The sequence below is a fragment of the Callithrix jacchus genome, chromosome 6, assembly GCF_049354715.1.
Source record: "Callithrix jacchus isolate 240 chromosome 6, calJac240_pri, whole genome shotgun sequence".
Taxonomy (NCBI): domain Eukaryota; kingdom Metazoa; phylum Chordata; class Mammalia; order Primates; family Cebidae; genus Callithrix; species Callithrix jacchus.
Genome location: NC_133507.1, coordinates 38,111,084 through 38,135,803, shown reverse-complemented (window position 1 = coordinate 38,135,803; position 24,720 = coordinate 38,111,084). Strand labels below are relative to the sequence as shown.

Here is a 24,720-nt window from a genome sequence, read left to right as displayed (position 1 = left end):
AAGACCAAATTTACATTTGATAGGTGTACCTGAATGTGACAGAGAGAATGAATCCAAGCTGGAAAATACCCTTCAGGATATTATTCAGGAAAATTTTCCTAAACTAGCAAAGCAGGTCAATATTCAACCCCAGGTAATACAGAGAACACCACAAAGATATTCCTCAAGAAGAGCAACCCCAAGGCACATAATCGTTAGATTCACCAGGGTTGAAACTAAGGAGAAATTACTAAGGGCAGCCAGAGAGAAAGGTCAGGTTAATTACAAAGGGAGGCCTATCAGACTTAGAGCAGATCTCTTAGCAGAAACTCAACAAGCCAGAAGAGAGTGGGGGCCAATATTCAACATCCTCAAAGAACAGAACCTTCAGCCCAGAATTTCATATCCAGCCAAACTAAGCTTCACAACTGAAGGAAAAATAAAATCTTTTATGAACAAGCAAGTACTCAGAGATTTTATTACCAACAGGCCTGCTTTACAAGAGCTTCTGAAAGAAGCATTACACATAGAAAGAAACAACCAGTATTAGCCTTTCTAAAAATATACCAAAAAATAAAGAGCATCAACATAAAGAAGAATTTACATCAACAAATGGATAAAACAGCCAGTTAACATCAAATGGTAGTAATCCTAAATTTAAATCGACTAAATCCCCCAATCAAAAGATACAGCCAAAACCCAACGGCATGTTACATCCAGATTCATTTCACTTGCAAGGATACACAAAGACTCAAAACAAAGGGATGGAGAAAGATTTACCAACCAAATGGAGAGCAAAAATAAATGAATAAATAAAAAGCAGGAGTTGCAATTCTCGTATCTGATAAAATAGATCTTAAAGCAACAAAGATATAGTGGTAAAAGGATCAGTGCAACAAGAAGAGCTAATGATCCTAACACCCAGATACATAAGACCTATAAAGAGACTTAGACTCAATTAAACAGAAAATTAATAAGGATATCAAGGACTCAAACTCAGATCCGGAAGAAGTAAACTTAATAAATATTTATAGAGCTCTCCACTTTAAATATACAAAATACACATTCTTGTCAATACCACATCACACCTACTCATAGGTTTAAATGAAACATTGATTGGCCATTATTAATACCCATTTTTTTTTAGAATAAAGCAACATTTCCCTTCTCTCTCCCTCTTTTTCTTCCTCTCCTTCCCTCCTTTTTTTCTTTTCTTCTCTCAAAAAAAGAAAAAAAAGAAATCAACTTGTAGACCTCTAGATACAGGTCGGCAATGTCTCTCTCATTGCTCGATTTCCTTCCTTGCCTTCTCTCCCTCCCTCCCTCTCTCCCTCCCTTCCTTCCCTCCCTTCCTCCTTTCCTCCCTTCCTGCCTTCCTCCTTTCCAAAAAAAAGAAAAGAAATTTGGCAGTAGGAATAATTAGGAATAAATACCATTCTGATCTTTATGAATTACGATGATTTCATTATATAATATTGTGACATTCTTATATATTAAATGAAATCTTTTGCATTTTGATGAAATCAAAATGTTCATAATTTTTTAAACTCTGTTTTGAATATCCAGCTCACTGTTAATGAAGCAGCTGCTCAACTCTGTGTGAAGGATAATGCCCTGCTGACAAGAAGAGATGAGCTCTTTGCCTTGGCTAGGCAGATTTCTCGAGAAGTCACCTATAAATATACATACAGAACCACCAAGTAAGTATTTAACCAATTGGCAGTATTTTTGCATTGCTCGATAGAAGCAGAGTTTGAAACATCATTTGTTAATAGAATATAAGCTATAAGCATTTCTGAAAAAGCAGTGTGAGTATTGTTCCGTGAAACTAAACAATGCAGTGACTTTTGCAAACATTGCTCAGGTGACTTTTGTTGTTTAATTCTCCTCTTTCTTTTTTGAACGGCATCATTCTCTAATTACTATAGCATTGGTCTGGTTGTGGTTTTAGATACTTTTCTCTCACACTCTTTGGTTTTGAGTGTGAGGAGGGGATTTAGTCAGACAGCATTTATTAGATGTATTTGTACATCCCCTAACTACATGAACTTGTTGAACTCTAAGGAAACAGTGGTTCTTTTTGCAGAGTGTTTGCAATCTGATGAGATTAGCTGAATATGTAAAATGTCTCTCTTGACTAGTATTTACCAGAAAATTGAAAGACAATTCTATTACTAGCAAATGGGTTATGGAACAAGAGTCTGAAATAAAAAATATGATGTTAAAAAGCAATGGTGGTTTCAAAATTTAATGTAAACACAGCATATTCTTCTTCACCTTATCCTTACTTGAGCCGTAAGCATTGTCTACAGGATAGGATCATTTGATTTTGTTCACTTGATTCCACATAGATCCTGATTTCCAGCCCACATTGTATTGTGCCTACCACTGCTTCTCTGAGTGGATGCAGATGACCACTGCATTAAAGTAACTCAGTTTTTGTTGGTAATTTCACATTCTGAGCACCCTCTCCAGCCCTAATAAATCACATTCTTTGGGGATGGAACCCTGGAATATGAACTTTCACAAACATCCCAGAGCATTCTTGTGCATCCTCAAGTTTGGAAACCAGCAATAGGCATTTTCCCTCATTACCATTATTTTTCCTAACTCACAACAGTTTCATTTTCTGCCCCATGTCAGTACCTACGTATTTACAACTGACAAGTAAAATCATGTAGACTAAATGAATAGGGTAAAAATATACAGCAACATTCTCTGGGATTATTTATAAGGTTTTTTTATTTTTTGGAGTTAGATAATCAAGAGCTGATTCGCTGGGTTTTTATTTTCTTTGTTGTATTATACACCATTTTCTTTCTGAGTACTTTATTCAAATAATTTTATTTAATCAAAGTGATGCATGTCCACGATTTAAAAAGTCATGCAATATGTAAGGCTTATAATGAAATTCGTTGGTTCCTGTGCTCTGCCTTCCCACTTCTCAGTTCCATGTTCTAGAGTCAACTGCCTTAAATGATTTTTAGCTGTTTCCTCTAGTCTGTACCTTCACCTTTCCTTTTAAAGTTAAATGTACTTTAAAATATATTAACAATTTTACATAACTTAGAAGCCACCTCAGACTCCTAAGGCACCCTCATTATTTTTTATGGCTGCATGGTATTGAATTGTGTAGATGTGCTGTAATTCATTTAGTCCCATTCCCTACTGCTGGCTACTGGGGTTGTTTCTAGTCTTTTCTTATTATAAATAATACTACAATAAATAACATCATACATATTTTGTTGATTCTGAGATGTACATTTTAACATCTTTTATATTGAAGTATAACTTGTAGTTGATGGCTTATCATAGTTTAATTTATTTCATAGTGGTACATGAAATTATTATGTATTGGCAGAGCACGATTTTATATATGTGTAGGTACCTCTGGGATTGGTTTTCCCAGCAGAAAAATTGCTGGGTCAGGGTAAATAATCTTTAATTTCTGTAGATAGACAAAATGCATTTTAATATCATGTAGCCAAAAATGTCCATCTTAAATGGTCATTTTAGTCATTTTATCCTAAATTATTCCTATTGAACCATAAAGGAATATTCTCCTTGCTTTTTTTTCTTTATGTGATGATTATTAAATATTTATTGAGTGCTAGGCTGGGCACAGTGTCTCACGCCTGTAATCCCAGCACTTTGAGAGGCTGAGATGGGAGGATCACTTGAGCCTAGGAGTTTGTGACTAGCCTGGCTAACATAGCAAGACTCTGTCTTACAAAAACAAAAATTATTGAGTGCTTTTTCTGTGGGGAGCTCTTAGGTAGTGGGCTTTTAAAATTTATAGTTGTATCTATATGTTCCCCTAATGTTAACTTGGAAATGAGGAAAGATCTTTTCTTTATTATTTTAATGTTTATTATGAGTGTGTCATTTCTGGTGTCGAAGTTTCGGGGTATATATTTTGGCAGAAGGTCGTAGGCTGAGATGCCTTTGGAATAAAATCAGTTATTTTCTCAAGTTTTTTTTTTCCCCTCTCCTGTTTCCCTTAGGTCAAAATGTGGAGAAAGAGATGAATTATCCCCGAAGAGAATTAAAGTGGAGGTATGGCCCTATGTTACATTTTCTTATTCTGATAATGTTTGCTTTTGTTTTAAGATCAAGCAAAATCTTAACTAGTTCAGACAAAAAACAATATGGTCCCATAAACTAGTGAAAATTGACTTTCAATAAATCTTTTTAAAAATTCAGAATTTTTGTTACTTTCTAATACAATATTTACGGTAATTTGAATTAGCAGACCAAGGACGAATTTTAAAGACTTTTTTCTTATAGAGACATGGTCTCGCTATGTTGGCCAGGCTGGTCTTGGACTCGAACTCTTGTGTTCAAGTGGTCCTCCCTCCTTGGCTTCCCAAAGTTCTGGGATTACAGGTGTGAACCACCATTCCTGGTCCAAGGAAATTCTTAGAAAACTATGGTGACTAGTCCAGTCAGTTTATCAAACACCAATTTGCAATTGGTGTTTCTTATAGATTTAAGACTTTACTGATTAAACCATTCTTTTTGTAGTCTTATTTACATCATTAGTCATCAAATACATTCAGAGGAGCTAACTTTGCGTTTGTTTATATTAACTAAGGGAAATGATAAGTTAGTAGCTATAAATTACAGAGACTTTACTGTAACTAAAGCCTCTTTTAGAGGGTCACTGTTGAGGCTGCCCTTTTTATTTAAATTTGCAAGTGGTAAGTGGGAGTAGAGAAAAACATACTTTTCTTAGGACTCTCAGAACTATAGGATGGTTTCAGAACTATTGTTTCTTACAAATACTTTTTAAAAAGTCTAGTTTGCAGCAGAGTGGAAATCTGGCCAGGCAGCTCCATCCTTTCTTTCTTTTTCTTTTAGTAGAGGATGGAGGTCGATGTTCTCTTAGCCATTCCATTATTTAATTTCAAATTAAAGCAAATAAGCTATGCTTGACTACCCTAAATTAATACATCATCAAATTATATTTATAGAGTATCTATTTGTATGACAGTAATCTTTTATGCATACCAAGGCCAGAGTTATCTTATAAAAACATAAATCCCTTTCTTTCTTAAATCTTTTCAGTGGCTCATCACTGTACCTAGAATAAAATGTAAGCTTTTTTTTTTAAAGCATCTTTAAGACTTAACATGATCTGATTGCAGCATGCATCTCCTGCCTTGTCTGCTGCCACCTCTCCATACTTACTGTGTTCCAGCCACCCTGGCTGACTTTCTGTTCCTGGAACATGCCAAACTCATTTATGCCTCAGCACTCACTGTTTTCCCTCTACCTAGAGTTATATTTCTTTAGATGGCTTCAAGCCACAGCCGAGTTTCCCCTGACTTCCCTGACTCCCTTTCTGCAGGGGCACCCTCGCCCCAGAATCACACTCAGGTTATTCTCCTAGTTTGTTTTGTTTTCATAGCATTTGCCAATATTTGAAACTATTAGATATTTGTTTTAAATCTATTATCAGTCTGCCCCATTAGATGAGAACAGGTCTCTTATCTGTGTATCTGCTGCTGTATAATTAGAGTTTATAACTGCCTTGCACCTAATAGGCACTTAATAAAATCTATAGGATGAAATAATGAATGGCTTCAGGTAAGCATTTTTGCCTTACAAACACTTTATTCTAAAGCAGTGCTTCTCAAGGAAGAGAAGTGTTTTGTCAAAAACAAAAAGCCACGTTAAAAAAAAATTGTAGACTGGGTGTGGTGGCTTATGTCTGTAATCCCAATACTTTAGGAGGCCAAGGCAACAGGATTGCTTGAGCTCAGGAGGTTGAGACCAGGGAACATGGGGAGACTCGGTCTCTATGAAAAAAAAAAGTGCTTATATTTGTAACCTATCTCACTGTTAGCTCTGGAATAATGTTTAACATGGTTGACTCAGAAAATCTGTTGGAATTATCTAAAAGGCTACATTGAAAGATTGTCTAACTAGTGAGATGTTTTATCTGTTGCCCTTGTGGATTTGGCTGTTTGTGACTCACTGCCACTGAAAAGAAAGGCAGGTGAACATAGAAACTGCTAAGAAGGCATGTGCCACTGGAGGGTTGGAAGGAAAGAAAGCACAGAACCTACACAGGGCTGGGAAAAGCAGTCAACTGCTAGGCTAGAAATACATCCATATCTGTTTTTCACTATTGACCCTAAGTGTGATCATGATTCAGGCTGCTTACATTTAGGCCAAATTTATCTATCTTCAGAGGTCACTGTTACATATTGAAATTTGTGATCATGAATTTCATGGTCTGTTTGAGCTGCAGTTGTTTCTTAGTGGGCTTTATTGATAATTCTTTCTGACCCTCTCAGAGGCCTTGTATTTCATTACCGTGCTTTCAGTTTCTTACTAGAAGCCCAGATGTTGGGTTGTAACATTAGGTGTGACTTTTCTGTTCCTTGAAATATATTCCACTAGGGATACTTGAATTATAGTTCTATATGGTTAGTTTATTGGTTTGCTGGAGTTCACAAAGCCACTTAAACAGCTCTGGATTCAGAATTAAGATAATTAGTGTTTATTTTTCCTGTGAATAACTGTTCTAACCTTTCCTAAATAAGAAAAGTGACAAGCAGCCCCAAGCTGCTTTAAATACTTCTATAGACACTAGACTCTTGATTTTGTTTCTCAGAAATAAACAGTAACTATAGCTTCGAATTTAGGACAATGGCTCACTTTTTTGTTGTTGGTTGGTTTGTTTTTAATTTTGTTTCTCTCTAGTGTTTTGTTTTTATACATTAAGTTCTGGGGTACATGTGCAGAACATGCAGTTTTGTTACATAAGTATATATGTGCCATGGTGGTTTGCTACACCCATCAACCCATCATCTACATTAGGTATTTCTCCTAATGCTATCCCTCCCCTAGCCCCCTACCCCCTGAGAGGCCCCTGTGTGTGATGTTTCCCTCCCTGTGTCCATGTGTTCTCATTGTTCAGCTCCCACTTATGAGTGAGAACATGCAGTGTTTGGTTTTCTGTTCTCGTGTTAGTTTGCTGAGAGTGATGGTTTCCAGCTTCATCCATGTCCCTGCAAAGGACATGAACTCATGCTTTTTTATGGCTACATAGTATTCCATGGTGTATATGTGCCACATTTTCTTTATCCAGTCTATCATTGATGGGCATTTGGGTTGATTCCAAGTCTTTGCTATTGTGAACAGTGCTGCAATAAACATATATGTGCATGTGTCTTTACAGTAGAATGATTTATAATCCTTTGGGTATATACCCACTAATGGGATTGCTGAGTCAAATTGTATTTTGTGTTCTAGATCCTTGAGGAATCACCACACTGACTTGCACAGTGATTGAACTAATTTACACTCCCAGCAACAGTGTAAAAGTGTTCCTATTTTTTCACATCCTCTACAGAATCTGTTGTTTCCTGATTTTTTAATGATCACTATTCTAACTGGCGTGAGATGGTATCTCACTGTGGTTTTGATTTGCATTTTTCTAATGACCAGTGGCGATGAGCTTTTTTTCATGTGTTTGTTGACTGTATAAATGTCGTCTTTTGAGACGTGCGTATTCATATTGTGTCACCCACTTTTTAATGGTTTTTTTTTTCCCCCTTCGCTCTCATGTGGAAAGAACAGCTGGAACTGTGGCAAGCACCACAGAGTGGAAGGGAGAGCAGGGGGAGAGAGAAGGCCTCATTTCTCTGTATTTATACATAACCCTGGGGAAGACACAGAGACTTGCACTTGTGCTGTTCATGCCACTGCTGCCTCTGGGCCTTCCCAACACACACATGGTCTCTTCACCACTGCCCTTGAGTTCTGTGTCTCCTTCTCCTGCCTCCAATTGCTGTCTTGGCTGCTCTCCTATAGTTGGTTATTTTTTATTTGGGGCAGTGGGCATGTATGGGGAGGGGAGGGGATTCTTCCCAGCCTCAGGTCCCAGTTGTTTAGCATTGTTTATTCTGCATCCCCTTCAATAAAACAAGCCAGTTGGGCGTGGCTTAAAAAAAAACCCTCTCTAGTTTATTAAAAAGTACTTGTGTATTGCAGCTCCTCAGTATCTCTCAACGTGTGTGTCTTGTGTGTATGGATGCCTACACATATAGATTGTGTAATTCTTTGCCAAATATATAGTATTGGTATGAATCCTTGTCTGTGCTGTACTATAAGTCAAATTTGAGATACCAGAACTATTTATGGAAGCTGATATGAGGTAGATAGTACTGGGTGTATAAAGTTACTACTCCCTTAAAACTTTTCACCAAGTGCTAGTGCTTTATGTCTACCTTCTTTGTGGCTTCTGGGGAGGGAGAATTTCTGGTATAAAAAGAGATTAGTGGAGACTATTGGGAAGGTGTAATTTGAGCTGGGTTTTTAAAAAAAAGGTTAGAATTTCAGAAGATAGGGATATGGGGAGGATATTGAGATAACATTATAAAGATAGACTAACATGGGCAAAGACAGATAAGAAAATACTAAGCATATTGAGAGAACAATAAGTTTGTGTAGGGAATGTGATTGACACAGAGGACCTCATGAATAAAAGTACAAAGAATGTAGAATTATTTTAACATACTATTTATTTCATTTGAGTATTTCTCTTGTGATTCTCAGCTTATTAATTTCTATGTAAAGAAAGTAATATATAAGGCTGGGCATGGTGACTCATGGCTATAATCCCAGCATTTTGCGAGGCCAAGGCAAGTGGATTGCTTGAGTCTAGGAGTTCAAGACCAGCTTGGGCAACATGGCAAAACCACCCCATCTTTACAAAAAATACAAAAATTAGCCAAGCATGGTGGTGTGCGCCTATAGTCCCAGGTACTCAGGAGATTGAGGTGGGAGGATCACTTGAGCTAGGGAGGCTGAGCCTTTATTGTGCCGCTGCACTCCAGCCCCAGCAACAGAGCACGACCCGGTCTTAAGAGAAGAAAATAAAGTTTTAAATGATTTACAAATAAGCTTAGCCCATTTTAAAGTGTAACTGGTTTTTAATTACAAGGCCCAAACTAATGAGACAAGTTTTTATCTTCTTTTAAAATCTTTAAGTGTTCTAAAATATGTTATTGCTGGCTTTTTCCATCTTAAAAATATAATTTTTATAGTGAACAAAAATGTAATGCTGAGCAGATAAAATAAAAATGACTTCAAAATAATTTGACATGTAAAGGAAAGAGAAACATTTTCTTGCTTGTCATTATCAATGCATTAGGGTATACTAATAAAAGTAGTGCTTTGTTCACGCTCAGTTAAGAGCTTTTGTTGCTAAATACTGTGTTTTCCTGATCTAAACATGAAGGCTTGGGTAGAAAGAAGTTCTAACTCATTCACTTGTCCGATTTTTCTATCTGGAAAGCTCTTAATTATGTAGTAGGTTGTTCCCCCTTAAAGGATAGTTACTTAATTGATTAAAAAAAAAAATAGCAGTATATACAATACATAGAAGTACACAAGATAATCTGCTTTCCTTAAATAGTGTTCCTTCTTACAGGGTATGTTAAACATTAAAAAACACTTTGGACTCTAATTCCTAGAATATGTGAGATAGACATGGAGAAAGATCGCCCGCTAGCTTAGGTATGTGTTAGGGAATCCACCATTTGGAATGAAATATTTAGGAAAACACATCTTCAAGCCTTCATGCTAGTTAGTAAGTGAGGTTGGGAGTCCGTTGGCTTGACCCAGATGAATAACTTGTCCACTGGAACACAGCTCTCTGTGATCCACTTTTAGCTGAAATGAAAATAGATTTTGTTTATTCTTACTTATCTTTTTAATTAGATCTTCTAATTAAATCTTCTAGTTCTGGGGCAGTTGTATTAGCTACTTTGTGGTGCTTTTATTATGTGTCAGTCCCTACTAGGCATTTGGAGTTCATTATCACAAACATTCTTGTCTAACCTATGTGGAGGCTTTATGATTTCCATTTTACAGCCAAGGAGAGACCCAGATCGTCTCAGTATCTTGCCAGTGTTACCAAATTGCTATCCAGTAGCAGAGCCAGGGCTTCCAATCTATGTCTGATTCCCGAATGTGAAAGCAGTAGCACCTTTTTAGGTGCTATTGATCATTCACAAAGCATCTTACCTGTGAAAAAACACTATTGGGATTATATCTTTCCTCCTACTAGTACGTGTGAAGGGTGAAATGTGTGCAGGACTGGTAGTCTTTGAAAAGGGTGGACAGTGGCAGTTACTGTTTTCTAGTCCAAGAAATTTTATCTAGTAAACAGTTACAAGTTTTGAATAGAAAATTCAATGATGTAAATTATAAAAATTTAAGTATAAGAAGTTATCATTTGATGCCGATTGTTTACACTGAGTAAAAACCTTGTGTTGGGAAGATAAACAGAGTAAATCAGAAAAATTAGTTTGATTTCCTGTGTCCTACCTATGACAGAATATATTTAAGGTGACTTGACAGCTCATTCAGGGAGATGAAAAATCAAGAGCCAAAGTCCCTGGCTCTCTTGTCTTCTCCTAATTTTTTTTAAATGTTAGTTAAAAGTGGATTAAATTGGTAACTTTTCTTTTTCATTAAGAACACATTGAGTTCCATGAACAAACTTGTCATTAACTCCAGTGTTACAAGTAACATCTTAGAAGGGAGGAAAGATATATAAAGTTACAGTCTCAGGGCTGGTGGTGGCAGCTGACTAACTGAACTGCATGCTATATCTCATCTGAGTGTTCTTCATTCACTCAAATTGCTGGAGACTGGGCAGAGATGAGAAATGACAGCATTCTTGACCCTGTGGGAGTCAGAGGTGCAAAGCATTCAGAGATGAGTGGATGAAAGAAATGAGGTTTGTTAAGAGAGCCCAGGAAGTCAGAGAATTGGGGCTTGAAGAAGAAAGACCTAAAGGAAACATCTGCTAGCAGGTCCAGCAGGTGGGTGGGGGTGGGAAAGTGAGGAAGGGGGAGGAAAGAGGGTCAGAACATCCACCTACACTGCTACTAAGCTTGTTGAAAAGAAAACTGGTCTAATTTGACTTAGACTCTTCCCCTCTGGATCAGAAAAACAGAAGCACTACAATATGCTATTCATACAGAAAGTGTGATTAGAAAAAAGGAAAATGCACGTGTGGGGTTGAGAACATCTGCTGTAACAAGTCATCTAGAGACAGCTAGCTAAGCAGTGGCTTTAAAGCCACTTGCTAGTGTTCAGCAGGAAGGATGAGGAGGAATGTGGATGGAGACCAATGGGATGCGAGTACTTAGGTCATGCCCCAGCCTCGGTCCGACTGCTTTTATTTTCTCAGTGCTCAGACCCAGAGTCTCGTCAGCAAGGGAACACTGCGATTAATGGCATCAGCCAAAAATATGACATGGAGATAGATCACTCATAGCATGGTGCAGCTGGTGCCTGGGAAACAAGCTTACTAGACATGTTAACAAAAGTCGTGCACCAAACATAATGTGAAAGAGAGCAGTTTCTTGGGAATATTCTCACTTTTATTTCTAAGTCATATATTTTGGGGACCTTAAATCTACTTTATATGACATGCAGTGATAGCTACTCGATTTTGTAATTTTTCCATCCACAGTGAACTGTCAAGACAGTGGGAGAAAATAATGACTAATGTACCCAGTTGCAGAGAGATCACCGATTACTTTGGATATTGTTATTTATTACTTGTTTTAGGCTTTTATTTATCTTTATTAATGATGGACTAGTGTCCATTTTCCAGCAGCTTTCACATGTAGAGTTTGAGGCTCTCCCATCCAGCTTTTTCAGTATTCTCATGGTTGAATAATCCTGACAATGGGGTCACTATATATTTGTATGGCAATGTGTACTTTTCCAAGGCTCACTTATTTGTGTTACTTTATTTAATCCCCACAAACTTCCAGTGGGCAGATACACAGGTGGTGTAATCCAAATTTAAAAATTTGGATCACTCGGAATAATGAGGTTTACTTTTTTGCTTGAGATCATGCAGCTGGTTCCTAATGTGAAATGACTAGATCATACCTTTCTTTTTCAAGCTCTTCCAGAAAAAGTATTGAGGCATTGGGGCTCATGGGGATTCTGATTGGTACACTCCACTCAGTCTGCTGATGAACCGATAACCCTCTAATCTGGGTCTCCAGCCGTGATTTTACAACAAGATCAAAACTCACTGCCCCTGTTTACGTGGCTTATCTACATACAGAGGTCTGACCAGCAGATGAGCTCAACTGAATTCATCAGTTTTCTGGCCCCTCCCAGATCTTGAGTTCCTTATTCTAGTGAATGTCACAACCAAACTCTCAGTTTGCCTTATTTCTGCAGCACCTGCTGCTGTCCAGGGCTGTGCCCTATCTTCACCAACAACCCTCTAACCAGTGTCCCTGTCACTTCTCTGAACTCCCCTCCTCCGCACACATTCTCCATCACATTCACGCGATGGGTTTTCTGAAATGCAAATCCAATCTGTCACTTCCCTGAGACTTTCAATGGCTTCTCTTTGTATTTAAGATAAAATCTAAAATTCTTAACATAGCTTACAAGGCCTGACAGAATCTGGCCCTATGTTTCCACCTTCCCTCACCGCTCCCTCTTTCTCAGTGTATATGGAATATTTTCCAGCTTCCCAGAGTATGCCCTGTTCTTTTTGCCTTCAGACCTCTGTACCAGCTGCTTTCTTTTGGAACTCTCAGCCTAGACGCCCTGGCCTCTGGGACACCTGCTCTGCCACAGCGCCCTCTGCTGTGCTCTGAATCTCCATCCTTTTCCCTCCCTAGACTGTTGTCTGGAGGGCTGAAGCAGGCCATCTCGTTTGCCATTGTATCTTGTATCCCTATATTGAGTACAGTGTATGAATCAGCTGGGTGAACACGACATTTTTGTGAACGCGTAAACACGTTTCTAGGTTTCCAGTGTTGTTTTCACTGAGATAGTTCCCCAACAATGTACTCAATATTCTCTGATTGATTCTAGTATTAAATGTTTAGTTCTTCCTTCTCTAAGATGTCTATACTGTGTGATTGTCCATAAAATTTCTCTTTTTCCCTTGGATCATGCTTTACTGATTAAATCTGGTGACTTTTCAGATGAACTTAACAGATATCCATAACAAACATTTATCAAGTAATTGCTATGTGCCAGACGCTATATTAAGTATTTTTCATGAATTTTCTGCTTCCTTAAAAGATTCTGTAAGTTAAGTACCATTGTTGTGCCCATTTTATACGAGTAAACAGACAAAGAGAGATGAAACGATCTACCCAGTATCACAGCAAATAAGTAGAAGAGTTGGGTTTTGAACTCAGTGCAAGTCATACCGTTAAAGCCCATTCAGCTTATGAAAAACTGAACTATAATTTCTGTTTATAGAAATGCCTGTGTTCTTGTGAGTTTCATAAAGGCAGTAACTCTGTGAATTTATGGATTGAGCATAGGCTTTGAAGCTGGTGTTGTAGCTGTAAAAAAAGGAAACCCAATCTTGTCTGTGAGGAAGATTAGACGACATAATGAATGTAAAATATAGAACATAGGGACTGGTACATTGTAGACTCCTGAAAAATGATAACTGCTCATTTAGAAGTCGTTCTAACTCTTCTACTAGCTTACCTCACTGAACTTGAGAACTTAAGTAGTTCCAGGGGGTGGGGGTTTGCTAAAGAGAAAGTTGGATTTTTCAGTCTAAATAAATTCTTATAAGAAAACTGGAATGGCTAAGAAAAAGTGGACTTTGGATTTAGCTTGGACTGTATACACTTGTATGAAGTTCATTCTAGCTTACGTTATGATTATGTTCCATACATGTCTGTAAGCCAACACAAGAGACCTAGAAGAGTGGCTATTTTCAACACTTCAAAAATGCTGATTACATACTGGCCCATGATAAAGCTACATAGGACCATCTTAAGATGTTAAGTTTATTAGCTTTTGGCTCTCTCTATGTTATTTCATGTCTTTGAATTTTAAAAATAGCAAATTAGTTACTACTTAGGGAATGAATTTTGATAGATAAAATATTTGAAAATGTTAAATCCGCAGAGGAGAAATCATTTATTGTAAAGACCCTGATGGGGGAAAATTTTTGAACCACTATCTTCCATCCCAAATAAGGTAAAATATTTTGTTATTATTACATCTTTTCCTGCTGTATGTTGTTAGAACTTTGGTTTCTAAGGATTTGCCCTCTGCTGCAAATATGTAACTTATCAAAGAAGGGGAGAAATAATGTTTTAGAGTTTGTTAATGTTAATTTCTGTGAGGAGTCCTTTAGGAGGTTTCACCAAAGTTACTAAAACCATGCTCTCATGATATTTTTTAGTTATAAAAGTTCATGAGCAATAAACAGGCAAAAGCCAAAAAACCTTGAAAAAAGTAGTATGTGGAATACAGTGTATAAAATGGAAGTAATTTAAGTTGAAGTGTTGTCCAGTGTCCCCAGAGAGGCCCTATTTACTATAGGAATTTAGTATGTATTGATATACCCATTTAGTAGTTATTATAACTGAAGGCATTATTTCACTTTATCTCATTTGGTCCTCACAACAATCCTAATAGATAGGTTCTCCTATCCTCATTTTTCCTATGAGGAAACTGAAGTTCAGGAAGGTTAAGTTACTCATCCGGTGTCACATCGCTGGTAAGTGGTGGAATTGGAACACGAATATAGGCCTTTTGATTTCCAAAGCCCCATTTCCTGTCATAGGATATGATAAAGGAGAAATCACAAGCCTACATGAAGGAATCTTTGAGCTATTCAGGGTGGGATTATTGGTTAACACTTTAAAGAAAATTTAGTTTGGATCGTTAACCACATTTATGTAACAAAATAAATTTCAGATGGGTTAGAGGGTTAAATTTAAAAAACAAAGTTCTAGAAAAATTAGAGGGTAGATCTGAATACATACACCAGATTTCTGAGGCAGAATTTCCTGAAGCAGAATTTCTCTATAGCAGTAGATGAAATCACAAAATAAAAGTATGTACAACTGTAGCATGGAAAAATTAGAGGGTAGATCTGAATGCTTACCAGATTTCTGAAGCAGAATGTCCTGAGACAGAATTTCTCTAAATTTTATAGCAGCAGATGAAATCACAAAATAAAACTATGTACAATTATAGCATATAAAAATTTAAAAATTTTTGCATATCAAAAGTGTAGATAAATTGGCAGAAATTAAGAAACAAGAATACTTAGTGCTGGCAAGGAAATTGTCATATATTGCTTGTGGTATGATAAACTAGTAAAGGCTCTCTATGGGTTTAGCAAAAGTATATAAGGCATAAAAATATCATTTCTGCAGTAATTTGGCTTCTGGGAATCTTTTGTAATGGATAATCTAAGCTATCAAAAATGCTATCTCCATGAAAATATTTTTGCAGTGTTTTTCATAAAACCAAAAATTAGGAAAAGAACAAAAAATGTCCAATGCGAGGATATGGCTAGTCAAAACCCCCCACTAGGTTAAATACTTTTTGCTCTATGTTGTGTGTTGTTGTTATTGTCGTCATTGTTGTTGTTGTTTGAGACGGAGTGTGACTTTGTCACCCAGGCTGGAGTGCAGTGGTGCAGTCTTGGCTCACTGCAACCTCCACCTCCCGGGTTCAAGCAATTCTTGTGCCTCGGCCTCCCGAGTAGCCGCTCAGCCTCCTGAGTAGCTGGGATTTCTGTCACGTGCTACCACTCCCAGCTAATTTTTGTGTTTTTTATTTTAGTAAAGACAGGTTTTCACCATGTTGGATGGGCTAGTCTTGAACTCCTGACCTAAGGATATCTGCCTACCTTGGCCTCCCAAAGTGCTGGGATTACAGGCATGAGCCACCTTTCCTGGCCTAGATGAAATGTTATATAACCATTATAATCAATGATCATAAAGTCTGCTTTCTAATGTAAAACAATGGGGATGATGATATTTTTCATCTAATTTATGTTTCTACTGAGGTTACAGTTGTAGAAAATAAGATATGTTTCATAAAAGACTGAAATGAAATATTGTACATTAAAATCTTAATCATGATTGTATTGAGTTTGCTTTATTTTCCAAGTTTTTAATAATATTGTTATTTTATTATTTACAAACTCCAAATATAAAGGACTTCTTATTTGACCCACAGGATGGGTTTCCAGATTTCCAAGATTCTGTGCAAACGCTCTTCCAGCAGGCTAGAGCTAAGAGTGAAGAACTCACAGCTCTTAATTCACAGGTAACATAAACTACCAGTTATTATTTCATAATAGTAGTATCTGTAGATTAAAAAATAAATAACTACTTCAACTAGCTTCCACTTTAAATGTCTGAGGACTGACTTTTTATTTCTGGTTGTTTTTTAAAACGTCATCTGAGCCACAGCTGTATCAACATGAGAGCAATAACAACTTGGTTTGATTCAGTTAGTGAAAGAATCTGATATGCTGCTACTTTCTTATTCTTGTAGTTTTGTAGGAAGTGAGACAGATTTTCTACTCAAGAAAACTTCAAAGAAACAGTGTGATGATGGGGAAAACCCACCATGGTTATCATGTAATACGACTCTGAGATAAAATAGTACTAGTTCTCAATAAAATATTAATGGTCAACCTTGTAATTATTAACTCTTTTAAATTCATATTTATTGAAAAACTGTTAAATGAATATGTGGCTTCAGGTGCTTTTGCCATTAAGTTACTTGTGTCTGTATACTGAAATTAATTTTAAAATTCCTTCTGCAAACATCATCTTTTAGAAAGAACTGTAAGCTTTTATTCCTGTTGAACAGCTTCTTCGTAATAACTTGCTTTTGGTCAAATGTAGTACTGCTAAGTTTTGTTTTTTCGTGTTAGGATGAAAAATACTTTTTTTTTAACCTTAGGTATGCTTATTTAAATTTTATCAACTAATTAGTAACAAGTTCAAATAAAATGCAGTGGTTACTCTTGATTTGGTTTATGTGCATTTCGAAAAATAGTGTGTTTATCATGTTTATTCTGTGAATTAGTATATTTTATCTATTGATTTTTACGTTGTGAATCAGAGCTTTTTGTAACCAATTTTATATAGCAGCTTTCTTGTCCTACTCTTTTATATAGCATGGTAGTGATTCATATCTGTGCATTTGACTATTACCTCCTTGGCAAAATATCACAAATACACTGCTCTGAATATCACATGTAAGTAATCTAGAGCAGTGCATTGAAAAGGAACTTACAAAACACAGGCAGAGATAAATTTATGTCAGTTGACTTAATTGCATATTTAGAATATGCTTTTTTGTGATTGGTTGGGAAATTCTGCAGTTACATTTCCTGATGAAGGTGAAGATGCTTATTGGCACTGGGTTTTTTTGCATAATTTACATTGTTTAATTTTAGTGGGAGATGTGTTTGTCTTGTTCTTCTAGACAGCTGTTTTACACCTTCTCTCCCCCAAACATATTGTCATCATATCAGAGTCTGTGTACTGCCAGATCCTAAAATAAAAATGCCAAGATTTCGCCCTAAGTGTTAGAAGTAGTTTATAGCAGATGTTGCTATTGCTTTTAGGTTTCTTTTTTAAAAAATCCTTTAAAGGATTTAGTACCTTGGAAAACAAAGCTAAGGTTATGTTGCTTTTGAGCTGACATGGAATTCTCTTGAAAGAATTGAGAAGAAAGCTTTATCTTTTGTACAACCAGCATTTTATGTTCTAACATGATATAGACATCTTTGCATATTTATGGAATTTGTATACCACATGAAGTGTGAACTAATTTTAATGAATACTAAATATATTTGCTGGAGTCTGAAATTGGTATCTTTAAACCATTAAAAAATCTAGAATGTTTCAATTACTGGTTTTATTTTTGCTTTACTTACTAGCAGCCTGAGAAGGTGATGGCAAAGCAGATGGAGTTCCTTTGCAACCAAGCTGGCTATGAGAGACTGCAGCATGTCGAGAGGAGGTTGTCTACAGGGCTTTACAGGCAGAGCTCAGAAGAGCACAGTCCTAATGGCTTGACTTCTGATAACTCAGATGGACAAGGTACATATTTTAGAATATTCTACACCTTTAGGGCCCCTACGTGCACTTCAAAGAGAAACAGAAGAAAACAGCTGATTATTAAATTACGGTATTTTGTAGAGATTATTTTATAGATCCTCTTATCAAAATTAAGTTCTCCATTTTCTAAATAGAAAATAATTTAATTTGTAAATTTTTTAAACTTTATTATTTCTAAACATTAGTTTGCATGTGAGATTGACATGTATTCTTTTATAAGGGGTTGGTGGGCATATAATCACGATGACCACAGTACAGACTATTTTCCCCAAAGAAGCAGATTCCAGGAAAGATGTTTATCCTTTTTAAATGACCGAAACTTCATATTTTTTAGACTTCGAAAACAAGTTTGTGAAATTTTCAACATTGGGCTTCTAAGAGAATATGGTAACTGCTTCTAAAGTGTTATGACAGAGTACAGCTCAGGTTTAGAAAGCCATGGGATTCATGAGTATTTTTACCATTCTAAAAAGTACTTCATTCTTTTCACATCCTCACATAAAGAAAATCCCAAGTCATCGTTGTTTCAGTCATTCAACAGGCATTTTATTTTTTTAGCATTTTCTATGTGCCAGGCATGCTTCTAGGCACTGAGGATGTGGCAGGGAACAAGTCCGTTTACTTGGAGATTACACTCTAGTGGAGGGAGATGTACAGATTATAAGTATATAAGTATATCCTCTAGTTTCAAATAGTAGTAAGTGTTTGAAGAAAAAAGATAATGTTGTAGTGCCTACTTTTTATATGTTATTGTTATACTTTTCTAGAGAGTGGTTATTATTGTCAAAAAAAAGTAGCATTTGTAGATAAGAATACCATCTTAAGCATTCACTAACCATGGAGTAAAATATTACATGTCTCAACAGATCAGAGTACTGGACAAGAAGGAAGTTCTTCCTTTTAAAAATATTACAGGAACCTTTGAGTTGAGGTCTTGTTTAACTTCTCCGATTATCCTTAACCGTTAAGAAGCAAAGGCAATTATTAAAGATTTTATTACTCTAATTTGTGACACCAGGATAATTCAGTGTGGGGAGACAGTTTGCTAATGTGATGCATTTCAGTACATGACAACATGATTGGGTATATAATTTTTCCCCATATTTGTGCTAAATCTGTTTTCTCATGGATTTTGCTTTTTTTTTTTTTAATAATCTATAATTGGCTTGAAGCCTTCTCTGTCTTTCTATTACTTGTTATTGTATAATTAATGGCATGCCTTGGTAGAATGGTGACACTAGTAAGAAAATGCCTCATGGAGGAGATGTATTATATGCCAAAACTGGAATGCTCACTGGAATTCTCAGTCTTTTGTTTAGCTCTTAAAACTATCCTAGCAGAATTGTAAACCTTGGGACTAATATGAAATGACTTGCCATTTTCCTCTTAAATTATCATTTAAAATGTTTTTTCCAACTGTTAAATTCTTCAGTATCCACTGACTTTCCTCACTTTTTTCCTAAGGAATGTTCAGGCAATTTCTGAAAACTTATTTTTAAGAAAATCCATGATGTATTTTTAATATTATGCATATTTCTTTTTTTGTTTTTGTTTTTTTCATTAGGAGAAAGACCTTTGAATCTCCGCATGCCTAATTTACAGAACAGACAACCCCATCATTTTGTGGTGGATGGGGAGCTGAGCAGACTTTACCCCAGTGAGGCAAAGTCCCACTCATCAGGTGAGAATGTGCTATATGATGAGAGGGTAACACTTGAATAAAAGCATCTTCAAATTCTGTTCTCCTATTCCCAATGTCCCTCCCCCACCAAAAAATGTTATTACTGAGAGTGTTCCTACAGGTTGAGTATCCCTAGTTGGAAAATTCGAAATGCTCCAGAATCCAAAACTTTTTGAGCATCAAAATGACACTCAAAGGAAACCTGCATTAGAACATTTCAGATTTGGGATGCTAAACCTTTGGTATAATGCAAATAGTCCAAAATCTGAAAAAACTGAAATCCAAAGCACTTCCTGGTCCCAAGCATTTTGGATAAGGGATGCTAACTTGTCAGTTTTTCTCCCCTAGGAAGTGATAGATTGCCATAACACTGGCTGCTCTTGCTAGTCTTTTTGCAAACTTAGTATTTTGCACAATGAAGGGAAAACTCATGAAAGTTGAGATTACTTTCATTAGCCATTATATGAACGGTGACGTTTATATGAAAGTTTTTAATAAATAGCTGGTTTAAGTTGTGTTACTGCCTTTTCTGGCAATAACAATATGAAATTGATGGACTACATGTTTGCTTTGACACAGAGAAAACCTTGTGTACCAAAATCTAAACTATATATGCAGATGCATTTTGAAGGTGATACTCATATTTCAGAAGTAAACTGAATTCCATAAAAGGATGAGCAGTTCCTTATCATTGTTAGATATTCACATATTTTTACCCAAGTGAAGTGAATTAGACATTGTTAAAGCATTAGAGACCAGCACCATTTGAAAGATTCTGGTATCATTCAGATTAGGATTAAACCTGACTTTACATCTGTTATCTAGATAGAATGAATTATATATTTACTAGAAAAAAATGTTATTAAGAGCCTTTATGTCTTTCAGTTTCAGATAATGCTCTTAGTAGCAGATGCTAAAAGGGCAAGTCCTAAATAACGTTCTGGTGCTGTGACTTTAGCATGCGATTGCATACTTGATCGTAGCCAGCTTAATAATGTCAAAGGGAGGTTGAGAAATTGAAACTATCCTAAAAAGATGACATCCTGGTCTGTTTTCCACAACACAAAAAGTGATCTATTATTTAAAGTTTTTTAAAAAAAGAACAAAATCCCACTTTTGACTAATTTATATTTCTTTGAAGACTCTATACAACAGAAATACTCCAGTCACATTGATCATATGTCTCATCATGGGGCACATTTACATTTTACACAGAGATATAATTGAGCTAGGGTTTTATGGGTTTTATGTGGAACCAAATGAAGAAATGCCTGAAAAAGCCTTTTTAAAAATTTTTTAATGAATGGAAATAATACAGGTTTCATATAGTGCAAGCCTGGGTCCAGATCTTAGCACCAATGCTTGACTGAGTGGCATGACTGTTACTTAGGTACCTGTCCTTCAGTTGCTTCATCTGTAAAAGAGAAATAATTTCTACCTTGTAGGATAGTTAGGAGGATTAAATGAGATAGTATAGTTGAGTCGTACACTGTCTATTTCAGCCAGCAGGAATTCAATAAATAGTAGCTACTATTTTTATTACTTTTATGCAGAACTTAAAATCCCCTTCTGTTCAGATAGAGAGGATTGATAAATTGAGCTATTTAATTTCAGATAAGCTATTAGTATCGATTACTTTTCAGAATCCTTTGAAGGTGTAAGTATATGTGTATGGACGTTTGCATGTATGTGTGTGTGTACATATCTCCCAGTGTTTGAACTGTACATAAAGATTACATTTCATTGTTATTCTGTGGTGTTTGTGTATGGTTGAAATAACTATAAACATAGAACTCCATGGAATGATTTCTTATGAAAATAGTGTTCATTATTTTATCCCTAGTTCTGCCACCCTAATATGTCATTGTCAGGAAAACTTTAAAAAATAATTCCAAGGTTATGAAGATATTTTTCAGTCTGATTTCTTTATTGGTGATAAATATTTTAACCAATAACAGTTATATATGAATAATGTTTCCTTTTATATATTTATCATATTGGATCAAGCATTAAATAAAAATTAATATGTTCTATATGCTAAATGTTTTATGTGTATTTCATTATTTAACTTTCATGCCACTTTATGTAAATACTATTCCCATTTTATAGATGAAGACACTGAGGCTTAGGGAGGTGTATAACTTGCCCAGACATGTATACAGCTAGTAATTAGCCGAGCTGAAATTTAAATCCAGAATCCAAATTCTTAACAGCTCTATGAACAAAAATTTTATATGGAATTGCAGACATGAATAGTTGATATATCACTGTTTGGAATGGAGTGTGGAGGTTTGTTTTATAGCTTTGTTTCATTTTTGTAGTCCATTGATTTAAAATATCAACTCACTTTGTTTCCATTTTATGTAGAGAGCCTTGGGATTTTAAAAGACTACCCTCACTCAGCTTTTACCTTAGAAAAGAAAGTCATCAAAACAGAGCCTGAAGATTCAAGATAGCTGTGATTCTCTCACTGTTCTCTGGAAATGGCATCAGATTTAAGGATAATACTCCATCATAGAAATAAGCCTTAATAACCAGTGTTGCCTCATTCAGCTCAAACAGATTTCATAGCCAAAGCAAAAGGACTGGTACGGTAGTCTGCGGAAACCAGGAAGATAAAACAACAGCCACAAAAGAGAAAATCAGGAGTGTTACAGTCTATAACAGTAATATTGATTCATTCACATTCCTGTGTTAAGTAATTTTATATGGAAAGGCTTGCAAATCAATATTGTAAGCATTCATTATTTAAGAATGTACAATGTATTTGTGTAATTTATAGAAGTAAACTCTGGATGTTGAGACCTGTTTGGTCCAATAGATGTGGATAGTTTATTTTACTTGAAATTTTGTTGTCTGCTTTGTGTGTTTAACGTAAATATATGTCAGCGTTTAGAATCTTTGCCTGCAGTCCTGAAAAAGAAAGCTTAAGTGATGTAGTTATTGGCAAGATTGTAATGATTGTGGAAAAATAGAAAGCAAATACTCAATTTAAGCCAAGGAAAAGAGTGTGGATTTAATATTTGATAAAACTGATTTTGTTTAACAGGAAATGTGTAGCATTCACTCATAAAATATCTAGTTATCAATGCACGTTTACACAATAAGTACTTGAGTGGAGGAAAGTTAAAAAGATGAGCAATAGAGTAGAAAATATCTCTTAAACTAGTTGACCTAAATTGTATTAATAGTTACCTAAGATGTATCAAAGATAGGAAGCTATTACTTGGACAGAGGACTTGAAATTTCAGAATGTGTTAAATAGATTAAGACATAGTAAATTAACGCTACATGTTATAAAGATGGTGACTGTTAACAAAAGCTATAATAGATTAAGTACTTTTTTATATACAGAAAGTCTTCTCTATGTAGAGAAGTCAGACTAGATGCTTTCACTAGGGAATGGCTTCCCACCCAGCCATCACAAGTGTGGACAATCACTGCGTCCGCATTTGTAGGCATACTTCTATAAAAGTTTAGTTGGCACCTATATTCATTATTTATTTTACAATTTCATTTTTCTACATCTTTGAGATTTGTGGATGCAGTTTTTTCTTAAAATTCATTTTAAATTGACAGTACGTTTTTAATTCTCCCAATCTAATTCATGGACTGTGTGCATATATATTGGAGTGTGCTTACATGTTAATAATGTACTTGCATACTTATGAGAATTTCACATTGGAATTCCTAATGGTAAAAAAAAATGTATCTGACAATATGTATTTTTTTCTGTTGGTTTAAGAGAAGATATCTGACAGCTTTACCTACTTCCTATAGATTCATCAAACCCAGATATTGCTGAGAAGAGTGTATTGACTTAGAGTATGTGTTTTTTTGTTTTTAGTTCTGCTCTAGATCATAATTGTAAAAAATATTAAGTCATAATCTGTTACACTAAAATTCCTCAGCCAAATGTTGTGTCTGCACTGTAGTCTCAGATCACTGTCACATATATAAATTGCTTCTTCATTTTAATTTGTAGAACTTTACAGTAAGAAACACCAGTAAACAACTTTTATACTGTTAAAAGGCTTTTTTCCCTTCCTAAATGTTTTAATTGTACCATAGTGTTTTGCTCACTGAAGAAGCTTCTTATGGACCTTGCAACTTTGTTGCTAGCTTGAGGTTGATTATTGTGGTTGTATTGTTCACTGTGTGTAGAAATAGTATGAGTACAACTTAAATAGACTGGTCAGTTTTTAATATTAGCCATAGCACTGGTTAGTATCTCAGTAGTTTCATGAAACGTTTCTTGTATTCTAATCTATTCTGAAAACTTTTGTTTTTTTTAATTGTGTCTTACAGTCAAGTTTGTAGATTTTAATAAGCCACAATTTTAAAAGATGCAGTAATCTTCCAACTTCCAATATTTATCCATCCATTGTGGACCCACAAATTGCATCTTTAAATTCATAGTAAGTTTCCTTAAGGATCATCTGTTTCCGGTCTTTCAAGCTTTAGTGATAAGGTGGAAGCACAAGAAAAATTTCAGTAGAATACAATTTTTATTTTGTAAACACTAATGTATTAAACTTCCTATACATTAAAGCAAATAATATATTTTTATTTGAATTGTATATATGAATTGGATGTTATAACTAGTTGATTTTTTTTTCATTTTGTTAGAGGTATTTTCACTGAACAAGGTCAATTGGTTACCTCAGTATTACAGCCAATATAGTCCAAGGGACCATTTCTCCCTGAGTCTCTTACACTTTATTGTGCGATGTCCACGTTTCTGTGACTCTTCAAGCTGTTGGTGAGGTGGGACGAGTGCACTTGCTTCCTGTGGCAATAAAGCTTTTCTGTGCCTCACACATTTACGTTTATAGCATTTTCTACATAGCAGTTTTTCAGTGAGTAATATTAAGCCTCCCCTATCTGCTTATTTAAACTAGGTTTCAGCATGAGGGAACAAGAACTTACGTCTTAAGTTGGGACTAAATATTGTCAGCTACCGTCATTTCTAAAAAGTCATTTGGTGAACAGGTTCTCAGTAGACTCTGGTCTGGGAGATAGAGGTCAATTTATTTTCTCACTTATGAGACTTTAAAACTCCACCATTTCAAACTGTATTAAAAGCAGAAATGTTAGGATTTAACATCTATAATGCATTACATATTTATAAAATATTAATGTGATTTG

General features: G+C 35.6%; 1 protein-coding gene across 4 annotated transcripts in view; it reads left to right on the top strand.

Moving 5' to 3' along the window:
• The window catches only part of NAB1 (NGFI-A binding protein 1), a 46,579-nt gene extending 22,187 nt beyond the window's left edge, over positions 1-24,392 (top strand). For 2 of the 4 annotated variants that reach the window (XM_003733204.6, XM_078327081.1), the window contains exons 3-8: positions 1,546-1,679; positions 3,984-4,035; positions 15,991-16,080; positions 17,714-17,873; positions 19,456-19,572; positions 21,940-24,392. In XM_003733204.6, the coding sequence (XP_003733252.2) occupies positions 1,546-1,679; positions 3,984-4,035; positions 15,991-16,080; positions 17,714-17,873; positions 19,456-19,572; positions 21,940-22,028 (642 nt within the window). In that variant the 3' untranslated portion in view covers positions 22,029-24,392. Of the gene's footprint in view, positions 1-1,545; positions 1,680-3,983; positions 4,036-15,990; positions 16,081-17,710; positions 17,874-19,455; positions 19,573-21,939 lie in introns of all 4 variants that reach the window. The other 2 variants (XM_008999098.5, XM_035304228.3) reach the window with 1 other exon arrangement.
• The last annotated feature ends 328 nt before the right edge of the window (positions 24,393-24,720 follow it).